This window comes from Pelophylax lessonae, assembly GCF_965119305.1.
Source record: "Pelophylax lessonae genome assembly, chromosome: 9".
Taxonomy (NCBI): domain Eukaryota; kingdom Metazoa; phylum Chordata; class Amphibia; order Anura; family Ranidae; genus Pelophylax; species Pelophylax lessonae.
Genome location: NC_138776.1, coordinates 132,082,542 through 132,106,561, shown reverse-complemented (window position 1 = coordinate 132,106,561; position 24,020 = coordinate 132,082,542). Strand labels below are relative to the sequence as shown.

Genomic DNA, 24,020 nt, shown 5'->3' with positions numbered 1-24,020 from the left:
TAGCACAAAAACAAAACACAAGTAACAAAATGTCAAACGTAATGTGTGACACGTAACTCAACAGTACCAAAATACAGTTGAAAACAATCCAAAATCCCCCTCCGTCCAGGCTCACCACCTTGCAGGCAACTCGACCTTCCCAAATGTAAGGAGTAACAAAGTCTAATCATATGCAGAAGGAATTGCAATCCCTGAAGTATTAAGGCATATAATCACATATTTTTATACAAATTATGCAGCAGTCTGGCTTAAAGCAGACCCCAAGGTTAAGAAAAAGGCTCCAGAGAAAGGTGTACCCATATCCTCCACCATCCAGAAAAGGGGTGATGCCTTAGCATTAATGCCATGATAACTTTATGCGACAGAAACAGGACTAACCAGATCTTCCAGATGTTTTCAGTCTTCCTAGGGCAACCCCTGCTCAGGTGCATGGCTATTTAGAACGGAATCAATTTATTCACAAGCCCCTTGCAGTAAGACAGGGAGGGTGTCATGGGTTTTTTCCAATAGAGGATTAGCACTTTGTGAGCATAAAATCGTATCAGGCTAAGCAAAGAGCGCTGAGCCCTAGTAGACACCAGGCCCACCACTTTACCAAGTAGGCAAATTGCCACAGTCATAGGCATAGGCAAAGAGGTGATCTCCACTATGAAGCTCACCACAGCAAACCAGTACTCCTGAACCACAGAACAATGCCAAAGATGGGACCAAAGTTTGCCAGAGAATGTGAGCAGCGCCAACACTCTGCTGATGCCTCGGGGTACATCCTAGATAGCTTTGAGGGAGTATAATATATCCTATGTAGGAATTTAAAGTAAATTAATTGGTGCCTTGCTGATACTAAGTGAGTGAAAGGGATTCTCAATATATTATCCCAGTCTTCCATTCTGAAGTCCAGAACCTCCTCAAATCATTGTTCTCTACACCTGGTTACCAAGGGGGGAGGGACAGGGAAAAGTTCTTTAAACAATTCTGATAATGGCTTTTTCATGGACTCATCCAGTAGGACATTTTCCAAACTTGAGGACTTAATTTCCACTCTCGTGGAGCCAAATTGGTATATAAATGCATGTCACAATTGGAGGTAGCGGAAGAGAGAAGGTTCAGGAAGGTTAAACCTCTGTTTTAGGTCTGCAAACTGACATAATTTGCCCCCTCTGGTTTAACTGGACTGTATATAAAGAAAATTTAAGGGAGATAAAATAACCTAGTGTATATAATGTATAAAAATAGTTCATTTAGAAAATTCAGTAAAAAATTGTTCACAAACAAAATGTGAGGGTACAATTGTGGAAAAAGAGATTTAACCTTTCCCTACATTTTTTTTTTTTTTTTTTTTTTTGGAACGGTTAGAGCTGTTAAAATGTTTTACTGTGAACTGGAGGTTCCTGCAGTCCTAGTAGATTTTTTTTTTTAGGGAAAAAAAAAGATTGGATGTGTTTTAAAAAACATAACATACATTACTGCTAAGATTGGTAGAATATTTGAGCCAGGGTGTTTCTGATTGTCTTTGAGGATCATGAAGGGACTTTTTGTTTCACAGTAAGCGCAAATTGGATGACATAGAGGGCTTTTTTGCCATCCCTTGGATGAACTGTGGCTTTGGGTTTCTAACAATTTAAAATAGTATGGCTTTCTGAAAAAAAAAAAAATATATATACTCACCTAGGTGGATGCAGCATCGATCCAATGCTGCGTCAGTCCCCCGCCTGCTCTGCATTGAGAACTGAATGATCAAATACTGCTGATTGCTCAGTTCTCCCCTCCGCTCTGAGCAGAGAGCCATGACTGTCAGTCTCCGGCTCTCTGCTATCCCCTCCAGTGCTCACTGAAGTGCTGGGTTGTGTAGGGGTGGGAGGGGCTGGCTAAGGCTCTCAGCAGATCGCTGAGAGGCTAAGCCAGGTGCCAATCCAGGCTTCTGGGTCTATCCTGACCATATGGTTGTGATCTTTTTAGAGCCTGGACCAACTCTGTGATGTCACAACTAACTCCACTCCTGTGACCATAGGAGAAGAATAGCCAAAAAAATCTTTGGCTATACTTCTCCTTTAACCGGTTGCCGACCGCCGCATGACTATATACTGCGGAGGTCAGCCCCGGCCAGGCAGAGCTATGTACCGATACGTCACTTGCCTGTCACTTCCTTGTGAGCCAATAGCGAGCGAGCGCGCGCTCGCGGAGTCGCGCGCCCGCCGCGGCTCGTTCACAGGGAAGTTAGTGCATGTGACCGGCGGACCCGATGTCCGCCGGTCGCTCGCCGATCGTCGGTACAGAGGGAGAAAGTCAGGTGGCTGATGTAAACAAGTCGCCTGTCATTCTCCCCTGTGTAGAAACAGTGTTCAGACGGTTCTACTATGTAGGACCGTTGATCACTGTTCCTACACTAGTAGCCACAGCCAATCACAGTAGAAAGCACACCCCTAGGGACACACTTAACCCCTCCCTCCCCAATAAAGTTAACCCCTTCCCTGCCAGTGTCATTTTGCAGTAACAGTGCATATGTATAGCACTGATTACTGCAGTAATGTCACTGGTAACCCCAAAAGTGTCAAAAATGTCAGTCAAGGGTCCGATCTGTCCGCCGCAATGTCGCAGTACCGCAAAAAAAATCGCAGATCGCCGACATTACGCGTTAAAAAAAAACACCAAAAATGACAGAAATCTTTCCCTTAGTAAACGCAATAACTTTTGCGCAAACCAATCAAAATACGCTTTTTGCGATTTTTTTTTTTTTTTACCAAACATATGTAGCAGAAAATGAATTGGCCAAAAATGTTAAAAAATTTAGATTTTTACATTTTTTTGGGGGGGAATTTCATATAAAAAAATGTGAAAAATATTGTTGTTTTTGCAAAATTTACGCTCTTTTTTTGTTTATAGCGCAAAAAGTAAAAATCGCACAGGTGATCAAATACCACCAAAAGAAAGCTCTTTGTGGGAAAAAAAGGACGTCAAATTCGTTTAGGTACAGCATTGCTCGACTGCGCAATTGTCCGTTAAAATCACGCAGTAAAAAATCGCAAAAAAAAAACCCTGGTCGGAATGGGGGTAAAATCTTCCGGGGCTTAAGTGGTTAAGGGTATGTAATTTTGTATTTTTTTTTTGTTTTTGTTTTATACAAAGGGATAAAGAGGGCATTAGAATGGTATGGTATGAGCAGCACTTTATTGAGCTGCAAGGTGGCCTGTGTTAGATACCTCATATGGTGGCAGATTTGCAGATGAGGTCATATAGTCATGGCTGTACAGCATGGTGCAAAGCTATACGCTGCTTATTTCACTCATTGGCATAAAGTAAACGCCCAGCTGTTTTTAAGCTGGTTATTCTGGCATGTAGGTCTTACTCAAACAACTTGTTCAAGAACCGCTCCCAGAGGCTGCCGAGCCCAGTAAAAATTATGCATAACTTATGAATTGGTGTATCTGTATGTATCTGTCTATGTACATTTGTCCACAAATCTAGTAACCCATGTATTTATAATTTACAGTGACTTTAAACACGCATTGCTGTTTACTTTCCGAGAGCAAAAAAACATAAAGTACATAGCGTCAAACAAGGTTTAGGCATTTACTAAATTCAGTACTGATTTTGTTGTTGGAAAAATGTACTTTGCTTATATATAAAAAACAAATATTTTATCAGGGTACATTCTACACTGTAAAGTGACGCAGCACATGAATACACATGCAACAACAATCCAATCACACAAATAAATTGCATTCACTCAGCTGTTTGTTGCCTAATGTGCAGCACAGAGCAAGGCGTTCCCTGGTCCATCACGTCATGTATGACACCACTTTACCTGATAAACACTTAGGTACCACTGAAATACCTAGTGGCACAATGTCTAACGTGCAGTGCCTGAGTTGGGACTCCTGCCCTGCATGTCCTACATAGTACTGCTACAAAACAAAACTGTATTCAGTAATGATTTTCTACTAGTTTAGGAGATATTCAGGTTTCTGATATCTGTAATAGCTCAACAGTGTTCTCCAGTTCAGTGTTTAGAGGGTGTATGGGGCACTTGTGGTGGGTCTTAGAAATGTATAATGTGTGTAACTTGGAAAAAGGATCAAGGTTTGCATTTGTAGAAAAAAACACTGTGAGAAAAAAAATGGCATCAGATTACTAATGTAATATAATATTTTATTTTACAGGCAAATAGTAAATAATATTTTTTTCTTTTACAGAATTGCAGCTTCTCCAATGGAGACGATGACAGTGATGACCTTTCTGTGTGCCTGCTTGAAAAACATTTGATCTCTCTGCTTGCCAATGTCACTGATCTGCCTGTGAAACAAAATGACTGTTCTGGATTTTTTGCAACTTTGCATAGAACAACCATATCTCAGTTCATAAGTGGGGCGCTGCTGGAAGCAACTGCATTGTTAGGTGCAAGAAGCGGTCTTCCCAGTTTAAACTGTGGCTCCATTGGGAGAACAATGCTAAAAGGTAACTGTGAAATTTTTTTGTAAAACAAAATTGTAAAAAGAAAAAAAAAAGGTAAAAGTAAAAAGTTTACTATACCTGGTTAAAGCTGAACTCCAGGAATGATCTGTGTTATATGCTTACATTGGTCAGCTTGGCACAATATAGGTATGCCCATCTCCTACCTGACGGTCACTGGGGAAGTTGGAAATGACTGTAGTAGTCAAGGCTACTACGCTTATAGCTGCAATCTTCTCGGTCCTGCTCAGGTTCTGTGCAAGCGGTTCCCCCTCTGCATAAAGGTTTTCCCTCACTTGACACTGTCATTTGTCACTTGTCAATGTCATTTGACATTTTATAGAGTTTCTTGTATTTTTTTTTAAATGCATACAAGTCATTCTCTGTTTGGATGTGGAGGCAAGGTGACCACACTGCTCTCACTATGCAGAAAACATCTTTGGTGCTGAGCTTGCTGCTGTTGTTTGTTTGTTTTTTTTTGTTGCTATAAAATCATTCGTCATACTGTGATAAATTGTGAACGGAGAGGTCCTACTACATGACTCGGCACACCTATTCTTCTTCCCAGGAACTGCTTTGTGTCCATTACAATGCGGTCATCTAAGTTGCATATGTTTAGCCTGCCTCCTCCTAAACTTTTCTGACAGAGGGTAATCATTAATTAGAGATAGGATGCGGGTTCACAATATCTCTTCTGGTCTTTAAGTTCCCTGGGCATACTGGGAAGATAGGGATGCTCAGAAATAGAACATGTCCTTTATTCATTTTTTGGCACTGATGAGGAGAAACTTGATTGCACATTTGGTATTTACACAGAAACAGTCTAGTGCTAAGTGGTGCTATTATTTATCCAATGGATTGTAAATATACTAAAAGGGGAACTTGAAGTCAGCAGTAGGGTGTTTTCTCGGGCTCCTATACATGGAACCACCTGGAGAGGTGGAACTTGGAAACCTTACTAAAACAACATGGAGATCTCTTGTGGAGTTAATATATGACTACAGTATTTAATGGGGTTACAATTCTAGACTTGCATATATTTGTACCAAGTTACATTTATTCTCTTAGGGTGACCTCTGTGCCCTGAGTTGGTGTTGTTTTAACATCATTGGTCTTGCAGTCGGAGGGCAGGACAGCAACTGGGGATTGACAGTTATTATACTGATAGGAGCCAGAACAAATTACAGTTGTGCCTGTTACCTGGCCAGGTAGGTAGGAAACCTAATAGGGTAGTGTATGTGTTCAGTGTTGGCCATAGAAGCACCCCAAAGTGGCAGTGCCCAAGGAACCCATCCCCAAAGGTATGTCTCTCCTTCCACGCTTGTTAAAAATAAATAAATGGAGTTGGGATCACCAAACCCAACAGCAAGCTCAATTTATTATGTCAGGAGACATTATTCACTTCCCAGCTATGACACTTGGGTCATTTTCTCTTTTCCAAAAGTCCAAAACATTTTCTGGCATCCCATTAGGACAAAGGTTTGTCCATGCTTTCCTGCGTTTGCACATTTTGTATTTTTAGCTCTGAATTTGGTTAGTATTGTCTTAAGCAAAACATTTCATTTGCATCTGTAGTAAACCAGCAAATGATCTTGTAGTTAAAATGGTTTCTGTGGATTTGTAATCCCTATTTCTCTTACGTCTCCGACAGTCGCCGCCTCCTCTAAGTCATCACAATTGGGTATTGTCCTCCTATCCGTAGGAATAGCTAGGCATATAGACTTAGTCAAAAGACAAAAGGCATTAGCATGTACACACCCACGGGGGCTGTCCCATCTGGTCAATACCCCCCTGCATCACCACTCCCAACTCAGTTTTAGTTTGCCTAGCTTTCAGGAATAGTCAGGCTCCCTTGTGCTGGGGCTTCAGTCTCAGCCTTCCTATATCTTTCATTTGATTTTCTTTGAAAAATGTCAGTTTTTTTCTCTCACTTTACTAGCTGTTTATTTTGTCAGCTTTAGTGTTTATTCTTCGGATGAAGATGGATCATGCGGTGCTGGGATTCGGACTGGCCGCCCTGGTTCTCCAGGGCACAGAGGGTCAGATGGACCCCCAGCCCGCCATCGAGCGTTCAGCTATGTTTCGCCCTGGCATTAAGAACGACCCATCCCTGTTCGCTGCAGGGATGCAGCCGTGAGATGGCTACCTCACAGGACTCGTCTGCGCTGCTGCAGCGTCATATCCCTGGCTCACGGCACTCCCTGTCAGGAGAGGACAGAGGTTTATCCGTGCATAGAGGCTCCCCCACGCCATCGGGTACAGGTAAGTACTTTTCTGTGTGGGGCCTCTGTCTGGGGTGGCGGTCTGTGCTGCTGTGTGTCCCCATGTCTGTGCCTGTGTGACTCCCTGTGCGATCCCTGCGGGGTTCGTTTTTGTACAAATTTGTATGCATAAAAGGAGCAAGAAAGAAAAAATAATTCCTTATCCCACCCACTCAGCGCTTATGTGTATGCAATACTCCCAGGATATATCTAGCAATTCCGCAAGATGTATGTTCTCATCTGCCTGTATTACCAATAAAGCAGCCGCTATACTCAGATCATAACAAAAAAAAAAGGTGCGTATAAGAGCCTCAGCCCACATAAACACTAGCAGCGCTAAAGACAGCCTCTGACGAGGTTGAGGGTATATGGCAAAATCAAATCAGCCTATCAGAACAGTGAGTTGTTATAAAGCCATAAAGTTCATAAGTCCATGATAATCTCAGGGTGAAGTCACACGAAAGATTGGGTGCATAGAAAAATCGTTGTGTAGTGAAAACACAAGACTTCTTTGCTGATCACTCTGCTACCACCATATCCTTCACCTCACCGCTGTGCTCCCCCCCTGAGAGTGAACACGTACCCTTAACGCTAGGGTGTAGCGCTTTATTCAACAGATAATCCTCCACTTCCGGATGGCGATCCCCTCAGGGTTCCACTCCAACTAGTAGGGATATGGACAGCACCTCCTCCTCTCCTCTCACATAAAGGGGGAACAATAAGGACCAATAACAATAAGGACCCATAGCGTAATATGTACGAACAAGGCTTTATTGAAAAGTTAAAATCACACTTAAAATCACACTCACATGGAATCGGATGTAGTTAGGCACAACAACATATCCAAGGCACAGAACCCGGTCCTCCTGCTGCTAACGTTGTCCCCACTGAGTCGCACGTTACGGGTGATCCAGCCACCCGATCGCGATGTTACCCGGACTCAATTGACTCAATGAGGCCCTCAGTAGAAGTCCAGTGCCGACGAAACACGTCAGGGCGTGAGCACGCGGCCATTCTGTTTACACCAAGGACATCCCAGAGGATCCCCAGCCATAACGCCAATTGAGTCCGGGTAACATCGTGATCGGGTGGCTGGATCACCCGTAACGTGCGGCTCAGTGGGGACAACGTTAGCAGCGGGAGGACCGGGTTCTGTGCCTTGGATATGTTGTTGTGCCTAACTACATCCGATTCCATGTGAGTGTGATTTTAACTTTTCAATAAAGCCTTGTTCGTACAAATTTGTATGTTTTTTACTGGGGGTCCCTGTCCCTGTGTCACCTTAGGTGCATGTTGGGGGTACAGACGTGAGTGTTGTGCGGCGACCGCTGCGGGGGTATGTTCGCGCGGTCCGCCATGTTTTTTACTGCGCATGGATATGGCCCCTCTGGGGCAAGTATATAGATCGTTTTGGCGCCCTCCGCCGCCATTTTGTGGGCTGTAGAACGATCGGTTCGGCCGCATGTCGGCGGCCATCTTAGTGTAGCCTCCAATGCATTTCCTATGGACAACCATTTTCCCTGAGGACTGGCTTATAGCCAGCCCCTTCCAGCAGCATTTCCTTTTCCTCTCAGGCAGCAAAGGACACAGGTAGCAATGATCTGCGGGCTCTGCACTGCATCTCTCTGTCTTCCTCTGTATACTGCTTCTGGCTCAGTTTTTCTTCTCCTTTTGGGGGTCTTCATAGCTGTGACAGTAGCGGTGGGCTGCGCACTCCGCAGCGCTATTTAAGGGGACAGTACATCGTTTTTTGCACTGTAATTTTTTCTTGTCTTGAGCCATGGATTCTCAGGAAAGCAAGTTTCCTCCAGCTTTAGTGGAGGGCCCCAGTTCTCCTGTGGCTCCGCTGCGACCTGATTTGGCTGCTGCAGTTGCGACTTTAGTGGCAAATATGGAAATGCTGATGTCTGAACGGGCCGCGAGAAAACGGCCCAGGCTGTCTCTCTCTTCTGATTCAGATGGGGATGTGGCTGCTGCTGCAAGCGTGCCCTTTTTCAGGGTCCTATCCTTGGACCCCCTGGGGTCTGAGGGGGAGGCGGAAATTGAGGGTGTTGACACATCCTCCCCAGGGTCACCTGAAGAACGGGCGACCATGGATGAGTTGATTGTTTCTGTAAAAGAAACCTTGCATTTAGAGGATGAGCCCAATCCTCCGGGCGTTGTGTCTTCATTTGGGACGCACAGGGCCTGCAAGTCTGCGCAGGTTTTTCCCTGCCCAGCTGAATTTCATTACACTGTTAATGAAATGTGGCACACGTTGAAACGTCCATTCGTGGTGCCTAGTCGGTTCAAATTGCTTTATCCTTTTGCGCCGGCTACAGAATCGCGATGGTGTGTGCCTCCACAGGTAGATCACACTGTGGCCGTACTGAACAAGGCTACCTTGGTTCCTACTGAGGATACTCCGGTTTTCCGGGATCCCACAGACCGGCGGTTGGAGTCTCTAGCCCGCCATTCCTATACGGTGGCGGGTTCGTTGCTCAAACCCGTTTTCGCGTCCGTTATGGTGGCTCAGGCGGTAGCTGATTGGATCAAGGTGCTTAGAAGCAACCTAGTGTCTGATGACGTGCCGCCTGCCCGACTGGAAATGGTGGACCAGATCCACCAAGGAGTCATGTATTTGTGTGATGCAGCCTTAAATGAGGCCCCCTTGGTGGCGCGCCTCTCGAGTGTCGCGGTGCTTAACCGGCGACTGATATGGCTGAAGAGCTGGTCGGCCGACCAGTCCTCACGGAAAACAGTTGCTGATTTTCCCTATGCTGGCTCTCGCCTTTTTGGCGAGGCGTTGGATACCCTGGTGAAAGGCGTCACGGGGGGCAAGAGCACTATGCTACCCCCGAACCCGAAGAACAAGTCTTTCTGAGGCAAGCGGGGTTCTGCGCCTAGGTCTAATCAGGGGTCCTTTCGTGCCTTTCGGAACCAATCCAAGGGCAAGCCCTTCAAGGCCCAGAGCAACCAGAAGAAGCCCTGGGTGGGGAAGCAGAAGACCGGCAACGCCGGCTCGGCCGGACAATCCGCCTCTGCCTGAAGGGGCGCCCTCACCCATTTCAGGGGTGGGGGGACGTTTGCGCGGTTTCCTTCAACCTTGGCTGCTCCGGTTATCGGACAGGTGGGTCCAGGAAATCGTTCGATCAGGTTACAAGATCGAATTCCTTTCCAGGCCAGCGGACAGATTCTTTCCCTCCAATCTTCATCTGCTTCCGGGGCGTCTGCAGGATTTGCATCAGGCGGTGCAGGACCTGCTTGCTCAGGGAGTGATTGTCCCAGTGCCTCACCGGGACAGGTTTCGGGGGTTTTATTCGAATCTGTTCACTGTGCCCAGGAAGGAGGGCAAAGTGCGTCCTATTCTGGACCTGAAAGCGCTGAACCGCTTCGTGCGTGTTCGAAAGTTTCAAATGGAGTCTCTCCGTTCGGTTGTGGCCTCCTTGAGTCCGGGAGAATTCCTGGCTTCGATAGATCTGAAGGATGCGTACCTGCACATCCCCATTTTCGAGGGTCATCAGTGGTACCTTCGGTTTGCTATCGCAGAGGACCACTACCAGTTTGTGGTGTTACCTTTCGGTCTCGCTTCGGCTCCAAGGGTCTTCACCAAGGTGTTGGCACCGGTCCTGGGCCTGCTACGGGCCCAGGGCATTGCGGTTCTGGGGTACCTGGACGATCTGCTTCTGAGATCGAGGGCAAGCCAGGACCTTGTGCGCGACCTGTCCATCACGGTACAGACGCTCCAGGAGTTCGGATGGACCATCAACGTTCAGAAATCAGCGTTGTCTCCGTCGCTTCGCCTTCCCTATCTGGGTATGGTTCTGGACTCTGCTCAGGCAAAGGTTTTCTTGCCGGAGGACAAGCTCCGGACTTTGCGGGGCGAACTCAGGTCCCTCGGGAACAATCCGTCTTCGTCACTCAGGACCTGCATGCGGGGCCTGGGGTTGATGGTGTCGGCCTTCGAGGCGATTCCCTTTGCCCAGTTCCACACGCGGGCTCTCCAGACGGAGATCCTGGCCAGGTGGGACAGACTTCCTCAGTCCTTGGATCTGGATGTCTCCTTGAGTCGCCAGACCAGATTGGCTCTTCTGTGGTGGATCCAGTCCCCGGCGGTGGCGGAAGGCAAGTCCTTCCGCCCGGTGGTGTGGACAGTGGTTACCACGGACGCCAGCCTGTCGGGCTGGGGTGGAGTCCTGGGCAACCTGTCTGCCCAGGGCACTTGGTCGGAGGAGGAATCCTCCCTCCCGATAAATGTGCTGGAACTAAGAGCAATAAAACTGTCTCTTCCAGTGGTCGGACCGTCTCCAGGGCCTGCCTGTTCGTGTACAGACGGACAATGCTACCGCGGTGGCTTACATCAATCACCAAGGGGGCACCAGGAGTGTTCGAGCGGCCCGGGAGGTGACCGACATTCTGTCTTGGGCCGAGACTCATGTCCCGGCGATCTCGGCAGTTCACATTCCGGGTGTGGAAAATTGGCAGGCCGACTATCTGAGCCGCCAGACCCTGGACCAGGGGGAATGGTCCCTGCACCCGGAGGTCTTTCAGATGCTGTGTGCGAAGTGGGGATCCCCAGATGTGGATCTGTTCGCATCCCGGCTAAACCGGAAGGTGGAAAGATTCGTGGCAAGAACGCGCGATCCGTTGGCGGACGCCTCGGATGCGTTGGTGGCCCCTTGGCATCAGTATCGTCTGATGTACGCCTTTCCTCCGATTCAGTTACTATCCTGGTTCCTTCGCAGATTGGCCTCGGAACCGCACATGGTGATTCTGGTGGCACCGGACTGGCCTCGCCGGTCCTGGTACGCCGACGTTGTTCACCTGGCAGTGGCACCTTCGTGCCGCCTGCCTCCGCGGGAAGATCTTCTGTCTCAAGGTCCGATCTTTCACCCTGCTTTAGGGTCGCTGGCTTTAACGGCCTGGCTGTTGAGACCCAGGTCTTGAAGGACAAGGGTCTATCTCCTGAGGTTATTCCTACCCTGATCAAGGCTAGGAAATCTTCCTCTGGTAAGATCTATTACCGTACCTGGAAGGCCTACTTCACCTGGTGTGAGTCCAGGGGGTTTTCCCCGCGTTCTTACTCGGTGTCGAGGATCTTGGCTTTCCTCCAGTCTGGAGTGGATCAGCGCCTGGCGCTGGCCACAATAAAGGGCCAGGTGTCAGCACTGGCGGTCCTTTTCCAACGCCCTGTGGCGTCTCATTCCTTGGTGCGCACCTTCATTCAAGGTGTGCGACATTTGGCTCCTCCCAGAAAGGAGCCTTTACCTCCATGGGACTTGAATTTGGTCCTGTCCGCTTTGCATCGTGCTCCCTTCGAGAATATCAGGGAGATATCGTTGCCTCTGCTGTCGAAAATGGTTGCTTTTCTTGTGGCGATCACTTCGGCTCGCTGAGTGTCGGAGCTGGCGGCGTTGTCTTGCCGCTCCCCTTACTTGATAATTCACAGGGATAAGGTGGTTTTGCGACCACCCCCTTCCTTCCTTCCCAAGGTGATCTCTGATATCACCTTAATGAGGACATTGTCCTGCCTTCGCTTTGTACGAAGCCTAAACATCCAAAGGAGATTGCCTTGCATTCCTTGGATGTTGTTAGGGTGATCAGGGTTTACCTGAAGTCTACGGAATCCTTTCGGAAGACGGATGCCCTCTTTGTCTTTCCTGAGGGTCCTCGGAAGGGCATGGCGTATTGCCAAATGGATCAGACAGACCATTGAGCAGGCTTACTCCTTGAAGGAACGGGTACCGCCCTTCCCTGTTAAGGCGCACTCTACCAGGTCTTTGAGTACTTCCTGGGCCTATTGGCATCGGGCCTCGGTGGCCCAGGTGTGCAAGGCGGCGACTTGGTCGTCGGTGCACACCTTTTCCAAGTTCTACAAAGTAGACGTTCTGGCATCAGCTGATGCTTCTTTTGGCCGCAAAGTTCTCAGTGCGGCTGTGCCATGATGGACCCTTGATTTTTTCTCTGGGTCCCTGGCTGTTGGCATTTGCTTTCCTGGGCTGTTGCTCCTGTTGAGCTTTGTTTTTTTGCTGTTGCCCAGTTGGTTCTTACAGTGCATGTAAGATTCCTTTCTCTGATGTGGGTACTGCGTTGCCTTTTCTACGGTTGCGTCTCCCACCCCTCATGTCTATACTGCTTTGGGACATCCCAATTGTGATGACTTAGAGGAGGCGGCGACTGTCGGAGGACGTAATTTTTGTAAAATCTTACCTGTAAAATTCGTTTCTCTGAGTCCTCCGACAGTCGCCGCCCCGCCCCTCTTTTTGGGGTTCTTATTACCTACTGCTATGCTACCAAACTGAGTTGGGAGTGGTGATGCAGGGGGGTATTGACCAGATGGGACAGCCCCCGTGGGTGTGTACATGCTAATGCCTTTTGTCTTTTGACTAAGTCTATATGCCTAGCTATTCCTACGGATAGGTGAACAATACCCAATAGTGATGACTTAGAGGAGGCGGCGACTGTCGGAGGACTCAGAGAAAGGAATTTTACAGGTAAGATTTTACAAAAATTCAGTTTTTTATTTTTTTGCTGTGGAAGGAATAGGAAATTAGACCTTCTGTGAGGGTTTTTTTTGTATCTGTGTCCCTTTTTCTGAGCCAGGGCTTTCTTTTTCAAGGACAGGTGAAAGGTGAGAGTGAAATGGTTTAGTCTGGAACAGTTAGCAAATAAAATCTGTAGAACAGAGTGCACATGATATTGTTGACAGTCCACATCTTGACACAGCCGGACTGGAAAAGAAGGTCCGGGCAAAAAAATTGGCGACAGAATTTTTAAAATGGTATTAGGTCTGCTGTGGTTGCTTGTTTAGCAACTAAACAAACTTTCAGAATTCACAGCAGCTTCCAAGGATTGATAGTGTTTTTTTTGTGTTCTATATTTAATGTTATTGTACATCTGTCATGACTGATATTGCTACCTTAGTTTGAATCCATCAAATTGCTGCATTAAACAATGACTAAGGCTCAATTAAAAAAAAAAAAATGTTCTGCGCTTGCGGTGCCATTCATTGTTAATTGTACCCCAAATGTGGTAAAACAGACATGCAATTTTGGCATGGAAAAAAAAAACGTGCAGTTAAAAACTGTGTGACACCTGAAGCCCAAAAGGTTTATGAACCACTTTGCCATACGTTGGGCAGCCAATTGGATTGAATGGGCTGCCCAATGCACATAGTGGGACAATGCACAAAAACGTGCCTATGTTTGGCATGTTTTTGCGTGCACAATGCGCAAATGACATCTTTTATGTATATTACATACTGTATATAAAAGAAAAAAGCTGTGCTTACCCTACCAACCTACAAAATCTAATACAATACACATGTAAAAGTGCATAAATCCTCCTTGCAGTCCACAAATGAATGCTATAAACAATCAAAATTAAAGTGCCGTAGTGCTGAGAAAAGAGCCAAAATATACAGTACCTAATACTATAACAGTCCAAATTAAAGTGCTAGTGTGACGAATATAAGTGCAAGAAACTCTTGTGCAATTTTTCTTAAAGAACTATGTGCTGTGTGCTCCATGCAACTTCACTTCAATCTCCACTCCAAGTGTCCACCTATGGGGTGCAAACTCAGCAGAAGTTATTGACCCCCTAAGCTTATACCCAGGGAGGTCAATGAGAGCTTAAAAAACAGCCCGCTGTGTGTTACACGATCAACCACGCTGGGTGTTATATCTTCATGATGATTCCCAAATCTGAATCATACAGAGAGGAAACCAAGAGAGAGATCTCATAGGGTAATACTGTTTAATTTTAAAATAACTGAAAATATAAAATATTACACTCACGATGTGCGGTGTCCGTCTCCGCACCTGGAATATTCTGCCAATGTTCTGTACATAGACGCCACCATTCCAACACGCATAGGACCTGGCATGTGTTCCAATAGGTGGAAGTGGCATAATCCGGAAGTCCTGCCCCTACACGTATCGTCACATCCGGGACGTCATCAGGAGACATATTGCATTAATCCTGATTTTACCTACACCATTGCTGGGTATTTTTTTAATCTTATACTGTATATTCATCTGTACATTTTTTTTCCTTTCTTTTTTCGTTAATATAACAGTAATATGGATTATTTTTATGTTGTATCCATGATGTAATGTTTAGTTAGGTCTTATTAAGGACAGTATATTTGCTTTGCGTTATCTAAAGCAATTTACAAAGATGTTTTGTTGTGTGTTCCAAATGTTGTATTAGCATAGTTTCCAAGATAAGCTTTGATAATCCTGTTCTGTAGGTCACATTTTACGGATTTGTCTGAAGGTTTTGGAAGGTTGAAGTGTTTAGTAAACCAGTAAACTAGTGAATGTACAAAAATTGCAATCTAAACCTGTATTGATGCTCTGATTCTGAATTGGTACACGTACTCAAAATGATCTGAGCAGCCTATTCTGTCAGTGTGTATGAGTTCCAAATACCCAAGTCACTTCTAAATAGTAAGACATTTTCATCAAGCACAGAAGAAACATCAAGGTAGATGTGTAAAGATGCAAGTCCCTACCTTTGATATAAAGACTTGCACAAAGTGTCATAAGACAATTTACGCATGTCATGTCCCTGTGAAGGGCTTTCATAACAGAACCACTGTCTTTTGACACATTGAAAATGTTGTTTCCTATTATGCAGTCAGGGCAATTCTGAGACCTGCCCCTTTTATTTTTATAGAGTTATATAGTTAGTTGGATGAAATACAGTATACTGCCTGGTCCTGACATTTATATAACACAATTGAAGATTGCTTGCCTTTCTCCTATTTATATAAATGCTCTAGAAATGTTATTGTGAGCCTTCTCAGTTAACCTACATAATAACCTGACTCTGTCCTGGATTCAGAGGCTATGTGTGTATTTGTCTAAATAATAATAATGTCTAAAGACTTTCTAAATACAGTGCCTTAAAAAGTATTCATATCTGTTGAAATTTTCCACATTGTGTCATGTTACAACCAAAAACGTAAATTTATTTTATTGGGATTTTATGTGATAGACCAATACAAATTGTGAAGTGGAAATAAAATGATAAATGGTTTTCCAAATAGTTTTTTACAAATAAATATCTGAAAAGTGTGGCATGCATTTATATTCAGCCCCCTTTACTCTGATACCCCAAACTAAAATCTAGTGCTGTGTTTCTCAACCTTTTTACCATCTAGTGTGATTAGCGAGCTGTGATATAACAACAACTATTTTAAGAAATAGCATTAAATAATAGAAATAAATATAAAAAAATTACCTATTTTATGTGAAACGTGAGCTGTTTTTCTTCTGAACAGATGCTCAATTCTGGGTTTAACTTGAGATAAACTGTGTACAGGGGCACAGCAGGACATAGCACAGGAGGTCAGGACACAATACAGGGGGACAGCAAGACACATTATTGAGCACACCAAGGCACATTACAGGGAAGACACAGTAGAGCACAGCAGGGCACATTACAGGAGGGGGGGGGGCACAGTAGAGCGCAACAGGGCACATTATGGGGCACACAGCAGAACATGGGGCACATCATAAGGCACACATAGCAGAACATGAGGCACTCAACAGGTCATAGGGCACACAGCAGAACATGGCACAGCATGCGGCACACCATGGGGTACATCATGAGGTAAACCGCAGAACATGGGGCACACAGCAGGGCATAGCACGAGGCACACAGCAGGGCATGGGGTGAACAGCATGGTACAGGACACACAGCATGGTACACAACATGGTACAGGGCACATAACATGGTACAGGACACACAGCCTGAAACAGGATGCACAGCAGGAAACGGGGTGCACAGCATGAAACAGGGCACACAGCATGGTACAGGGTGCACAGCACAGCATAGCCAACAACATGGTACAGGGCGCAGCAGGGCACATAGGGTACAGGGCACACAACGTGGTACAGGGCACAGAGCAATTATATGGGCACACAACAGGGTGCACAACATGGTACAGGGCAACTAGCAGGGTAGAGGGCACACAACATGGTGCAGGGCACATAGGGTACAGGGCACACAATATGATACAGGACACACAACATTATACAGGGCACACAGCATGGTACTGGGCACACAACATTGTACAGGGCACACAACATGGTACAGGCCACAGCAGGGCACATAGCAGGGCACAGGGCACACAACATGGTAGTGCAGGGCACATAGCATGGTACAGGGCACAGAGCATTTTGCACAACATGGTGCAGGGCACACAGCTTGGTACAGGGCACATAGCAGGATACAGGGCACATAGCAGGATACAGGGCACATCGCATGGTACAGGGAACACAGCAGGGTTCACAACATGGTACATAGCACAGCAGGGCATACAATATAGTACAGGGCAGACAAAATAAAACAGGACACACAGCCTAGTATAGGGCACACAACAAGGTACAGGGCACACAGCATGGTACAGGGCGGTACCGGCCACACAACATGTTACAGGGCACACAACATGAAACAGGCCACACAGAATGGTACAGGGCACACAACATGGTATAGGGTAGTTCAGGACACATAGCATGGTGCAAGGCACACAGCATGGTACAGGACGGTGCAGGGTATGGGGCACACAACATGGTGCAAAGCATGGGGCACACAACATGGTACATGGTGGTGCAGGGCATAGGGCACACAGCAAGGCATGGGGCACACAACAGGGTACAGGGCGGTGTAGGGCATGGGGCACACCGGGTACAGGGTGGCACTGGGCACACAGCAGGGTTCCGGGGTGGTGCAGGGCAGGGGGAACAGAGCAGGTTACAGCAGTTTCTTTAAATGCAGAGTATCACGGCAAGCGTCTGTAATAAGACCTCTCTCTTGGCGTGATCCTTCCTGCCGGCCCCTCCTTTCCTCCCTACCACCCTAGGTGCTTGTATGTGACATTGGGTGGACGGTAGGAAAGGAGGGGTCCTTTTCCTACCGTCGTATTTTTTTTGACGCTAGCGGTTTTTTGGCATTTTTTTGGGTTCTTTTGAGGCAGGCAAAACATCTGAACTTGTGTATAGTGGTATATATACACACATACATATATTTATATACACACCTAGACATATATAGGTGTGATAGTAGCAGAAATATATTACTGTAAATGATTTCATTAGCGCAAGCATTTATTTCTGCTACTATCACACCTATATATGTCTAGGGGTATATATTCAGACATATATGTCTATATATACCCCCTATACACATGTTCAGATGTCATGTCTGACATCAAACATGTCCTCAAAAAAGCACTGGCAGTGGCAGCCCCTGCAGCATAAAAAATGCTTGGCTGGTGAGAAGCCATATGGGTGTGCCGAAGCAATTCAGAGAAATGATCATTTCTCTATAGCGGTCACCCTGCTATGGAAGGGTTTTGTCACCCTGCCATAGCAGTCACTGCCAGTTAACCCTACACTACACTACGGTCCCCTTACACTTAACACTTTCCCTACAGAAACTAAATTTTTGAAGCTAACTTAAGTGTAAAGGAGCACTCTAACTACACTAGATATCCCTTTCCTCACACTAAAAATAGCTAAATGACACTTTTAAAGTAAAATTAACAGAACTGCTTCCACTCTCTTCCATGTCCAGTATGACAATGCTAGGAATATGGCGGGGCGATCTTATATACTGGGGGGCGTATTCACTAATGATTGGTCTAGGGACCCCCTAGACACTCCAATCACATTCCTAGCATTCTCCTGCCCCCTCAATTGGCTTTTGCTAATGGTTCTGGTCCAATCACGGGCTTTTAAAGCCAATTTCCTGAAGCATTGCATTTTGGGCGGTTCTGGTTGCCGAATTCCAAACTTTTTGGGCAAAAAGTTCTAAATTTGGCCAAACCTCGAACACCCAATGTTCGGGCCGAACCGATGGTCGACCCGAACCGTTCGATCATCCCTACTCCTCACTACCCTATTTAACCTTGGCAATGTGCCCCCTACATTTGCAGTTGAACGGGCACACAGAGTCCCTCCTGCACCTCCTATTCCGGGTGCCCCTCCGCGACCCTTCCCCTTTCGCTTCCTAAACTTCAGAGACAGGGACCGGATTCTTGCTGCAGATCGGGCGACTCCAGAGATGATGTACGAAAATACAAAACTCCTCATATTCCCTGATTATTCGCAGGAGGTCCAGCAGCGCTGGAGATCCTACACAGATGTCCACTGGAGACTGAGAGAAAAAGGCATCAGGTTCAGCCTGTTGTACCCGAGCAGGCTGCAGATCATGGTTGGCGAACGTACCCGCTTCTTTGACACCCCTGAAGCAGATTCTATATGGCTGGATACGCGCTGACACTGTGCTTGACGTCTCACCTTATCCGTGGCCCAGCCTCTGCTATGATGCCTTTTCTCAGATAAGTGACAGTCCTGAGGGTCTCCTTCCTCTCTCCATCTCTTCTCCCTATCTCCGCTTACTGGGATTCCACCTATTTGACCTCCTGCCCGTGCCTTGGTTGTGCTTTTTCATATAGGTTCCTGTTTTTGGGCTTTGGCCACTACTCCCACCATCTCCCTTTCTTTCCTTTTACACTGTGGTATTTTTTTTTACAATTACCCCATGCTTGCTCTGATCTGTGCGGCAAGGCTCCAGCCGCTACAAGAACTTACCCCTCACCTAAACTGTCAGAGACTTAGCAGGTGTATGCAGTCAAGGTTTCCCACGCCTTTTTTTTTTTGGATTTACCTTGGCCGCAAACCCCCCCCCCCCCCCCACAAAGCACTGATCTAACCAGTGTTTACCGGGACTTAGTTTTTCACTATCCCTGGTTGTTATTTTCTTTGTTATGGGTATTAGGCCTTGGGTCTTGCCATTCCTAGTTCTTTTGGATGGCCAGGCTCAAGGGCAGGGTGTGCACTTCGGTGATCAATGGGTACTGTATTTATTGTTCTTGCTTTTGTTTTTTGTTTTGATGCATGCCTCTATTTATCAATATTATATTTTACAGAGTTTGACTCCTCTGAGATGCCGCTCCGACCTCCTAATCGCCTGCCTTTGCCTCCCCTCATTAAATATAAATTATGGCTACACGTGATGCTCCACCCCTCACGATCCTCTCATGGAATGTTTGTGGGTTAAATTCTAAATTTAAAAGAGAATTACTCTTTTGATATTTGAAATCTGAATCCCCCAATTTAATTATCCTTCAGGAGACGCAACTCATGGGGAGCAAACTTTTGGCGCTGAAAAAAACCGTGGATACAAAAAGCCTTTCATGCCACATATTCCACGTATGCAAGGGGGGTCTCGGTGTTGATTCACAAGATGCTGCCCTGTACAGTTGCTGAGATTTACACGGATCCCCAAGGTAAATACGTTATTCTAGTTCTCAACCTTTGGACCGTGAAGTATGTTGTAGTAGCCTTGTATATTCCTCCACCCTTCTCCTCTTCGTTATTATATTCGATTTTGGAGAAGGTTGCCCCTTATTGCCCGGCAAAGCTGTTGTTTATTGGTGATTTTAATGCCACCTGATCTAGATAGGCCTACCCCTCCAAAATACCACTCCTCTGATCTATCTGACTGAGCCTTATCAGCGGGACTGACTGAAATATGGCAAAGGGTGACATCCCTCTACTAGAGCCTAGTCATGTTACTCCAGTCATGTTACTAGCTTTTTTTTTTTTTTTGAGAGTTCTTGCAAGGCACTCTGGGAAGAGGAAGGGGCAGTCTTCAGTCTCCTGGACACAGAATCAGAGCTGTTTCTTCATGTGTCTCTTCTAAAACTCCACCATCTGTGTAACAGCATATCTGATGTACTGCACCATGAGAGTCTCCTTTTTGTCCCACCCATGTTTGTCACCTGATCCGAGCTACACTATAAGGGCTTGATGCTGGATTACCCACTGTGTAACAGAGGAGCTGAGGATCGTGTGTACTGAGTGGAGATATTGCCTATGTGACCCCCTATAATTAAGGGGTCATATATTTCCGGTAAGGAGTACCTTACTAGATCACTGGGTGAAGTGTGGAGGTGAAGGTTAATCTGCACTAACATCAAGTCTCTGCTAATTTGTGTGACACCAAAGAGATGTGGACTGTTTGATGCTGCATATGGACTGTTTGCACTTTACAATGTTGAGCACAGATTGATTGATTTTTTAGATTGTCACCTATCATGAATTTTTAATTTTTGAATTAAGGTTTAATTATCTGCACAAGCACTTTTATGTTTGAGCGCGACACTACCCTCCTTTTAAACAAATGTTACTCCACCTCATATAAAACAGCCTGGAGGCAATTTACCTACCTATTGGACTATCGGACCATAGCCCCCTGGCGATTAAACTTACTTCTTCTGCCATCCGGAACGCGTCGTTGTGGCGCCTTGGTCCCCAATGGGTTACTCACCCCCGATTTAACATCCAAAATCCCTTCTCTACTGACTGAATATTGAGAGCACAACGCTGGTTCTTCCTCTTCAGACATACTATGGGATGCCTTTAAGACTTACACGAGGGGTCAATACATTTCTTCCATTGCGGCGGTCAAGCAGAATCTTCCGGACACCACACGTTCCCTGCAGTGATCAACCACACAACAGACGGAAAACTACAATGCTGACCCTACCCCACTGAACTTTGATTTGTTAGTTCAGAGAGAACTTAGCTGAGGTTATTAGGCTTGAAGTATATAATACAAAACAATGTTTCTCTTACGTCCTCTGACAGTCGCAGCCCGTTCAGATGTTCTTCACTATTGTGTAATGCGCTCTCTCTGCAGGAGCAGGCTAGGTAGTGAAAATTTGACAAAAAAAAGAGTTAAACAAAGACACACCTCTAGGGGGCTGTCCCTCTCGACATTACCCTCAGTCATTCAGTGCTGCTCTTCAGTTTCTTGCTGCCTAGTGTTAGGAGTAGGACTAGGTTTCCCAGCTGGGACTCCTGTCTGTTTTTATTTTCCTCACTCACTATCGCTAGTTAGTCAGGGGTATCCTCCTGGAGAACTACAAGCAACAGCCGGGCTGGGCCACGCACTGGATAATCTAGATCCCTATGGTGTCCCAGCCTGACCAACGAGCATGCGCAGGCCTCACCATGACGGGACCCTTGTTGATGGGGAGGAGGCTGCAGAGAGCTTTCTTCTCCGGGACGTCTCAACGGGAATGCCCTGTGTTGCAGCGTCCCCCCTTGGCTGACAGCACCCCCACTCAGTGTGGGAGGTGGTCCGTATCGGAGCCCGCGGTCCATGGTATGGTGAGTGATGCTACCCCCCATGTCCTAGGACAGTTACCTGAGGGGGAGTTTTATGGGCCCACTCCTTGGGGATGTCAGAACATGTTGTCTCTTTAGTGTCCCCCCTGGCCGGTTTGGACGGTCCCTACCTCTATGCCCCCTTTGGGGGGGCGCTCTGCGGTAAACGCTGCATGTGGGGGGTATTGTTACCTTGTCCTTGGGGTCTTCCTGGTAGATTCCTGCAGTGGCCTGGTCCTGGGTTCCTGACAAATTGGCGCCGTTTGTTTCGGCTGCCATTTTCGGCCATCTTGGATGTGGGCAGCTGCCTAGTAAGCCTGCCTAGTAAGGGCGGCGGCCATTTTCCCTGTGCTTTTTTCCCCATTGACTTGTATTGGCATCCAATTTTTGTGTGGCTCAGGGCACTGTCGGCCTCTAGTGGATGATGTCACTTCCTTCATCCATCTTCAGTTACTGCAGGGTTGAGAGTTTTTCACTTTCATATGTCTCTGTCATTTGGGGGTTTTTAATGCATTTTGGGTGTCTTTTTCCTAAAATTCACTGCTCCCTCAGTTAATCTATCAATGTAAAGGGGAACTCCAGTGACAGTTGCGGGACGAACTTGCCGATTTAAAGGACCAGTGTCCCTTTTTTTTGTATTACTGCCAAAATGAGTCCTAGGTTAACCCTTCCCCCGCTGATCTATTTTTTGCACTTCCGGAACATGCGGAGCACCTTTCCCCAGCACCTCTATCTGCAGCCATTGCTACAAATGTTGTCACAGTGTACGGGTCAGTACCGGCCAGTGCCCTCTCAGTTATCTTCTTCAGACCCTGATGTGGTTGCCATGGACTGCGTCCCCCTGAGGGGTTCCAGTCTGCACACTTAGTAGGGGAGGTGGAAGGGTCCTCCTCCGCCACAGCGTGGGAACGCTCTATGGTTGCTTATTCGCTCTGTCAGAAAAATGTTCACAATTTTAAATTTCAATTTTGCATGATGAGCCCAGTCAGGTTAGCGGGTTTCCTTCGGGTCCCGCACAGCCCAGAAGTCAGGTCAGGTTTTCCCCTGTCCTGAGGAGTTTCAGAACATTGTGAACGTACAGTGGCGCCGCGTTAAGCTCAAGCTAAGTGGTTTTTCAACGCCGCTATCCTTTTGCAGACGCTGTCACCTGGGGAGCACCACACTGTTTCCGGATTAAATAACTCCACGGTGGTGCCCATGGAGGACTCCCCAGTGTTTAATGACCAGATCATTATTGGCCAGATCACCAGGTGAAGTATAATAAAGTTTGTGGTTTATTACCACTTTAAAAAAATGTTGTGGGTGCATTTTGTAAACATGGAAAATCTGTAGATGGTTAAACAGTAAAATATATTTGCTGGTCATCACACCAGATGAGTCTAGGTGTCTAATGTTCACTACTTGCAACCAAGAACTAAAATTATGCTCATTACCCCAGTTTCCTTATTATCAGAGTATTTCCCTGTCTGAATACTTGCCTTTTAAGTTCTTGTCTAGACTTTCTCTAAACTATTTCTTCTACAGTTCAGTGATGGCCCAAAATTCATAGCTGCCCTTTCATTTTTTTTCCTTTATCCAGTGGAATTTCTGGTAAAGCTTTTAAATTTGATACAACAGACTTGTGTAGCTTGATCACTAGTTATGTGCAGATTCTAGATAAATAAACATAATCAAACTTCCACCACCACTTTTTTTCTGCTTTGTCGTGGAAAAGTGTGGCAATAGGGTACAGGGGGAACTGTTTTGTAAAGAAGTGCAGGTGATGGGAAGATCCCATAAAACATCCAATGCCTTCATTCTACTTATTTCCGGCTGCTGCAGATTGGCATTGACTATTTATAAAGCAACAAAGTTCCCATGTTGCTCGATATTGATGTAGTTAAATTGCATGACAATTTTTAGACCCCCTTGAAAATGTACATGCAGTGGAAATGACTGTATCACCAGTTAATAGTTCTGAATGGTCATTTATACATTGAGACATGTTTAATAATATTTTTAGTTGTATTTACCTAAAGTTTTATAAGTACTGTGGTATAAGTAAGCACATTTTTGGTTCATTTACTGAAAAGAGAGTTTTGGATACTTGAAAAATTCTACTCAATATGAACACATGCAAAAAAGTAATTCCTGAGTTAGGTTATTTTTT

The 24,020-nt window shown here is 46.1% G+C and overlaps 1 protein-coding gene across 2 annotated transcripts in view; it reads left to right on the top strand.

The window, feature by feature from the left end:
* Positions 1–24,020, top strand: part of PLCE1 (phospholipase C epsilon 1) — a 677,378-nt gene that overhangs the window by 190,139 nt on the left and 463,219 nt on the right. For both annotated transcript variants that reach the window (XM_082268059.1, XM_082268058.1), the window contains exon 2: positions 4,191–4,452. In XM_082268059.1, the coding sequence (XP_082124185.1) occupies positions 4,191–4,452 (262 nt within the window). The remainder of the gene's footprint in view (positions 1–4,190; positions 4,453–24,020) is intronic.